The sequence below is a fragment of the Brassica oleracea genome, unplaced genomic scaffold (assembly GCF_000695525.1).
Source record: "Brassica oleracea var. oleracea cultivar TO1000 unplaced genomic scaffold, BOL UnpScaffold00615, whole genome shotgun sequence".
NCBI lineage: Eukaryota > Viridiplantae > Streptophyta > Magnoliopsida > Brassicales > Brassicaceae > Brassica > Brassica oleracea.
The window spans coordinates 69182-76573 of NW_013617426.1; the positions used below are offsets into that span (position 1 = coordinate 69182).

Here is a 7392-nt window from a genome sequence, read left to right on the forward strand (position 1 = left end):
TTACTTAAAGTTTATATGTGTATATATTGTAAATATATCTTGGTTTTAGATTTAGCTTTTAGTTAAAACTTGAAAAGATTTTGTTTGAGATTTAGATTTAAAGTTTAATACTATGATAGATAAATAAATCATGTTTTTATATTATAGTAACAAAAACTTCACAATTAAAGTTTAGGGTTTGTAGTATAATATTTGAGGTTTTCATTTATGATTTGCAGTTAAATTTTGAAAACAATTAAATTTGACATTAAATTTAAGATTTAGATTTAAACTATGAAAATAATAGATTTATAAGGTTTTTGTTTAGGGTTTAAGGTTTAAAACATGTTTAGGGTTAAGGATTTAAATAGTAACTAACTAGCAACTAAATACCGACTGATTTGCGACTAATAAATGTTCCCACAAGAATTCAGTACACCAACCACGAAAATGATAAGCACGTGTTTTGTATCGATTTTTACTGACTGAATGGCGACTGATTTATAACCCGTTAAAAGAGTCGCAAAACAGTCACAACTTTTGCGACTAATTGGCGACTACAATTTACTGTAGTCGCAAAACAGTCGTTAATATATGACTACGTTGCGACTACAATCATTTGTCGTAAATTTGTGACTGAATTGTGACGAATTTAATGTAGTCACAAATGAGTCGCAAATGAGTCAGTAATCAGTCGTTAAATTTTGTGACTGCAGTCATAGTCGCAAAATGCAGTCGCTAATCACATGTTTTCTTGTAGTGATTATAACATTATAAGAAGTTTTTGTTTTGTTTTATGATATAATATATGCTTATATGCAAATTTAAATGATGATTACAGGTGAACCAAGCAAGTCATGCTTGAACTTTTTCATAAAAAGGTATAAATATATTTCTAAAACTCCACGCTTTTAGATAAATTATTTTATATTTCAAAACAAGAAAAATAATAGCATTTTCTCCCTTAAATAAAGAAAAACTCGTACTTGTGTTGAGGAGGGCAACTAGTGTCGACTTATCATGGGAGAATAAGAGTCCACGCGGCGAATCCATCACTACAAGATCACTAACAACTTCCAACTAAAATATTAATTTACATACCCAAATGATTTACGTATTACAAAATAATTCATCCGTGACTTTATACTTTTATTGTGTGCTTAGAGAAAATGGCAAGCTGGTTGTCATAGCTGTTGTTGATTCCCTCTGTCTTTCCAATGTTCTTTTGTTTTTAGTCATAAGAAAGATCAATGTATCACAGCATTTTAGGTAGTATTATATAATTTTTATGTATTCAAACCGATAACATCAAAACGCTAAAAGCTCGAGCTCTTATATACGATTAGTACGATTATAATTAGCGTTTTGCTTGCCGGGGAATAGTTGATGGGTAGATAGCAAACATGCCTTATTATTAGTAACTGGGCCGTCAAATTAACAAATGAAATAGAAGTTGGATCTCTTTAACAATGTGCCTTCAAAACCAAGTGCAGGATTGAATACTTTAAGACGCAAGAGCAATGAATTTGACTTTGCAGGTGATGGAATCTATGATTAACTCATATACTGATAACATTCTTGTCATTGAACACATAAACATGTTGAACTCTTAGATTCGGGTTTATTATAGACTTTCAACTTAAAACCAACCGATAATAAATTGATTGGCTCTAACTCTTTATATATTACTTAAGGTTCCTTTGAATTCCCGATAGTATACTTATCCCTAATACTCATTTTCGATATGATGGCTCTTATCGGCCAGAAATCCTCGGAACTTTGACATTTATACTTGGTCGAGCGAGTTTAGTAAGACATTTATACCCGGTTGAGAGGGTTAAATAGAGAAGTTAAGTTTATTATGCACTTCCAACTTAAAATCAATTGGTAGTACGTGGATTGACTCTAACCTTTTATATATTACTTAAGATCCATTTGAATTCCCGATGTGGAGTACTTATCTCTGATACAGACCTTTTTCATTTCTCAGTGAATTTTTAGATGGATGTACATATACATAAATGTTTTGTGGAAGCACTTTTAATCCAATTGTTTCATCAAGGGTTCATGTTTTCAAATTGATAAATCAAGGTTTTGAGCTTTAGAGAAGCGATTTATTAATAATTATGCAGATTAACTGAAATAGTTTACATGAAATCTTCAACATGATGCAAGTGGAGCTAATCAGAAGTGGATCTTCATGAAGTGGTTGAAAGTTGTACAATTAGACGTGAATTTTCATAAATCATATAAAATTGTCGGTTGTAGAATCGTTTAGATCATCTTTCTCATATTGTCGTATTATAATAAATTAGTGTTACAAAAATGAATAAATATATCAAAATTCAAGAAAACCAAAAAAAGTCAAAACAAAAATCTCCACTTAATAGACTATAGCAGGAGGAACCTAGATGAAGAAACAACCCTTCACTTCTTCACCATTGACCCTCAAGTAGGTAACTACTTCAACTCAGAGGCATCTTGAGTTGTCAGGAATAAGGTTAATGTTAGGAATGGTTTGGTGTATAGATGGTAGAGAAGATGTCTGAAGCTGAGGGCTATCAGCATAGGCTAAACACAAGTTTAACATATCTTGAGAGAACTTAGGTCTACCGACCATATCATCATTAGGGTTCTTCTGGAGATCAAAAGAAAACTCCTTTGGAATTGTGTTTAAGGGACAAGGATGTCCTAGAACCTTGCTGTTGGTGGTGTTATTCATCGTACGCATGTTATGATGAGAACCATAAGGCTCCTGCTGCTGCATCAACTGATTCTTCAACCAAGATTCTTGTACTGTAAGTAAAGCTGGGTGACCTTGCGTGTTAGATACGCAAGGATCATAAAGCCTCTGCTGCTGCATCCTCAACTGATTTTGGTAACTGATGAGTTGTTTGGAATGTGATGCAGAGAGTGGAAGCTGTGAGAGAGTAGCATCGTCACGGTTAAACAGATACAGAGAGTACTGGCTAGGGTTCAAGGGTTGTACTGTCTGATGTTGATGATGACGCTGCTGGGTCAAATTCTGATGAACCAAGTTTGTGTTCTTCTGTTTCTTTGCCTCTAGAACACGAATCCTTTCCTCCATAGTAGAGAGAGTCCCTTGTAAGGACAGAACCAGTTCATGGAGTTGGTCGGGAGAGTAATGATCAAGAACTGGATACCATTCTGGATACTTGACGTTCTCAAACTCTCTCTTAGTCTTCTTCTTATTCTTCTTCAAATTCTTATCATTCTCTAACTTGCCCTCCAAGAAATCACGAAGATTGGAGCTCTTCTTGCGTTTTGTGGCCGCCTTATACCTCAAGGCCATGTCTTTCACTACCTCTTTCTCCTTAGGCCATGTCTTCAACTCGCCGTTTGGTCCGTAGTAGATGACGTTAACCGCAACTTGACACAGGATAGAAAGCTCGGAAGCCTTCTTGAAGATTGTCTTTAGTCTATTGCTCAAACTAGTTGCAGCAAGTGAGTTAGAAGACGACGAAGAAGAAGCTCGCATGGTAAGTTTTCTTGATTCTCTAAGAAACTAGGGTTTTTCCTCTCTCTAAACAACACGTAGGAGAAGAATTATGAAACTGAGAGAGAAACTTTGTGAAGTTGAATATGTTATATAGGTTTCTTGGATCCTACGGAAACACAAGCGTCTCTCTCTCTCTCGTCATTATTAAATAGCAAACTCAATGATTTATTTCCATATTTACTACATATTTCCTTAATTAATCTCTCGATCGTGTATATATAAGCATATTTCCTTAATTAATCTTTCGATTGTATAGAAGAATATTTCCTTAGCTAACCTCTTGTTACATTTCCTTAATTAATCTCTCGAAGATATAGAATAAAAAGGAAACTTCTTTTATTCGTATATAAGATTCTTTTATACGAATTACAACAAATATTTAGACGAAAATAAAACTCAATATAAACAAAAAGAGGTTCCGAGAGACTGAAAAATTAAACTCTGCATTTAATTGGATTAAGCGTTTGGTTAACTATGAGTATTGAGTGTTAAAAACCCTAGGATTTTATATAAAATGAGTATGTCCTTACATATGTGTTCTGTACATGCATTAGTCAAACGTACAAAATTCGGGAAGGATAATAAAAGATTTCATGACGAATACATAACGCGTAAAAAGTGGCAAAACTAAGATAAGATAATGGGCGTTCATACCGATAATGAAACTTCACCAATTATTAAGTACCCTTTTTAAATCGTGTATGTGTGAAGTGTGAACCCCAAAACCAGCATTGAATTAGGTTGTTAATTAGTGATAATTTCACGAGTGTAGGGTCGTTTTGTCTGAAGATCACCAATTAGTAAACGCCAGCTATATATATAGTATAGATTACTAAAACACTTACCTCAGATTATTCAATTATTTTACGTTTAGTCTCTACTCTCCAGCTAGGGATACATCTCTTACATAAACTCTGACAAAAGTTATTACTAAATCCATCCAAGATTATTAGATATCCATTAACTTAACTTTATGTATTAGCCTCCCAACTTTTATGTTCGTTAAGTTTGATTGATAAAGAGAGAGAGAGAGTAGAGACTATGATGTTTCAACACGAGTATCCATATGGCTTCTCCCTCATGGAAACATCATCAAGCTACGAAGTCTTGGACTACAAAATGATCGTTGGTTCACCCCCAAATCCAATTTCTTTTGCTTCTTCTTTAGCGACACTCTCTTCCTCCATAGCCGAGCAACAATCTAATTCAACGGACAATTTATATTCTCTACAAGCACGAGGTGGTTTCGGTGAAGAACCGCCGCGGAAGAAGAGGAGGAGGAGGAGAACGAGAAGTGAACAAATGATAGAAGAGAAAGAGAACCAAAGGATGAATCACATCGCCGTCGAGCGTAATCGGAGAAGGCAGATGAATCATTTTCTGTCCATACTCAAAGCTATGATGCCTCTCTCTTATTCTCAGCGTGTGAGGTTCTTTATCTCTTTTTACTAATTCCGCACATATATATAGCTCCAATATCGTCTAGCTTAATAGTTTATATGTTGGGTGTATAAGACATCAGCAAAGGCTAAGCAAGTTTGATATATTCTGTTACACGTTTTATTATCAAGTACGTGAGTCTAGAGTCTTTAGACAAGCTATATTATCAAATACAAGTGTCTTTAGAGAAGGTATTATATTATCAAGTACATATAGATAGCCAATCAAAAACTCGGCGTCAATTTGTTTTTTTTTTTGTGTGTTTCTCTTTGGAAAGCTTATTTCCATTAAATTTTACAATTTAAAATACTCTATACAAAAATAGAGTGGAAATTTAAAGATTTTGTTATCTTCAAAAACTTTGAAGTAGATATTTATTTTATTTCAAATATTAACTATTTTATTCTTTATTTTATATTCTTTTAGTTATATAGTAAACTAACCCTATTAATTAACTTGTGTTTTTTTTTTTTGCTTTTGTTAATAGAGTGACCAAGCATCAATCATAGAGGGGACTATAAACTATCTAAAGAAGCAAGAACAACTTCTTCAATCATTCGAGGCCCAATTAAAACCCAAAAAACCCAATCAACCGACGAACATATTCTCCGACTTCTTCAACTTCCCTCAATACTCCACCGCCATCGCCTCGAGCCGCCGCCACCACAACGGACTTGCGGTGGTTGCTGACGTGGAAGTTACTATGGTCGAAATGCATGCTAACATTAAAGTGTTAACAAAGACACGCCCAAGATTGTTGCTCAAGATGATCAATGAGTTTGACTCCTTAGGGTTAACTATATTTCATCTCAACCTCACAACTTCCAATAACATGTCTCTTTTCACTTTTAGTGTCAAGGTAAATTGTTTTCTTCCTCATTTTTGGGGGAAATTAATATTTAATTAATGGTTAATATAGATTATATTCAAGCTTAATCAACTATATATGATAAAATACATATTTAATTATGTACGTTATTATTCTCTGGATTAGGTAGATGAAGCCTGTCGCTTAACGACTACAGCTAATGAGGTCGCAGATGCGGTGCATGAAGTCGTTAGCAGAATTCACAAGGAACACTGACCTTTTTTGGTAAAGGCCAAAAGAGAAGAAAAATGAACTTTGTTTACGTTAACTTTGGTATTCTATCTTCTATACATGATTTACTATATAGATTATATTTATGGTTTACCTCTCTCGATTTACACACGGAGAAATTTAAGAAACAAAAACTTGCGTATAAAATATGTAAAAGAAAGTTTCATATTTACAATAAATATACATGTCACTAAAGTTTTTTTAAGAGTCCATACTTTCGTTTTTGTATTATGCAGCAGCCAAAAAAAAAGGTTTAAGCCTAGTAAGGTTTACACGATCGCCTTTCGCTCAGGCAAAAAATGGGCCTTCAAACTTAGGAGAATTTAACGGGACGCGGGTGAAATATTCAATTTGCGATTGCCTGAATCTTGATTCCTCGAGAATAACGGTAATATTATAGAAAGGTCGAGTACAATCAGTAATACTAGATTAAGAACGAGCCTAAGAACGAGCCTCTTTCAGCTCTTCTGCCATTAAACGATAAACCTGAAGAATTTATTCAATATTAACAAATCGTACATTTCATTTTTTCGTTTATACATTTCATGTTATTAATATTGCCATATGGGTAAATGTGGCGATTTGGAAAAGAAAAGACATTTGAATAAAAGGTATTTGGTAGAAGTAAAAAAGCAAAGAATAAAGGTATTTGGTAAAGTTAACTTTTTCATATTTTTATAGAACTAGAAATTTTTTTTTTATATATGATAGGTTGAAGACGGTATATTCAGGTTTTTGGTTTTTCTTTCTAAAGTTATATTAATGATCGTTCGTGTCGTGATCAATGTTCTAGAAGACAAAAAACATCAAGAATGTAGTGGAATTAGTTGCTTTCATAGGATAACCAGCTCATCAACTAAACTCCGTATATAAGATTATTTAATTCTTGATTTATAGAAACACCAATCCTCTTTTAGGCTTTTCCATTTCAAGATTTTAGATGGTTACATACGAAATCATCATGTTAAACATATGTATAAGTTTACTAGATACTACTGCCGCAGTAGAATAACATTTTGTAGCAAATGGGCAAAATCAGGCAAAATCGTTACAGAGACAGCTATCTCATCAAAGCTATGTCGCCTTTCCCATTACCCGATTTTTAAAATATTCTGCAGCTTGTGAATATCATTTGTCCACCACAGTCTCTTTGTCTATAACATTATAAATAAATCACAGTAAGGCTTCAAATAGTGACGAACCGTCCCGTCCCGTCCCGTCCCGCACCGCCGTGAATAGTAGCAAAAATTTCTATATATACCTATATATTTATATGTTTTTGTTACTATTAAAACCGCACCGCACCGTAGTTTTCATGCACATCTACATGTTTGTGTGTGCGCAACTTTACCGG

At 33.8% G+C, this 7392-nt stretch overlaps 2 protein-coding genes across 4 annotated transcripts; one reads left to right on the top strand and one right to left on the bottom strand.

Annotated features, from left to right (window-relative positions):
* Positions 1-2449: 2449 nt before the first annotated feature.
* Positions 2450-3478, bottom strand: LOC106319767 (agamous-like MADS-box protein AGL93). Its single transcript, XM_013758160.1, has one exon. It carries the CDS (start codon positions 3476-3478, stop codon positions 2450-2452), a length of 1029 nt encoding a protein of 342 aa, XP_013613614.1.
* Positions 3479-4092: 614 nt separating this feature from the next.
* Positions 4093-6481, top strand: LOC106319775 (transcription factor bHLH99). 3 transcript variants are annotated; one of them, XR_001265542.1, is made up of 4 exons: positions 4093-4924; positions 5427-5798; positions 5934-6080; positions 6275-6481. XR_001265542.1 is itself a non-coding variant. In XM_013758172.1 (3 exons), the coding sequence occupies exons 1-3, from the start codon at positions 4541-4543 to the stop codon at positions 6021-6023; spliced, it is 846 nt and encodes a 281-aa protein (XP_013613626.1). In that variant the 5' UTR covers positions 4093-4540; the 3' UTR covers positions 6024-6171. The 3 variants fall into 3 exon arrangements, 1 of the variants encoding a protein (XP_013613626.1); XR_001265543.1 differs by having other exon boundaries at positions 6278-6481; XM_013758172.1 differs by lacking the exon at positions 6275-6481 and having other exon boundaries at positions 5934-6171.
* Positions 6482-7392: the final 911 nt, after the last annotated feature.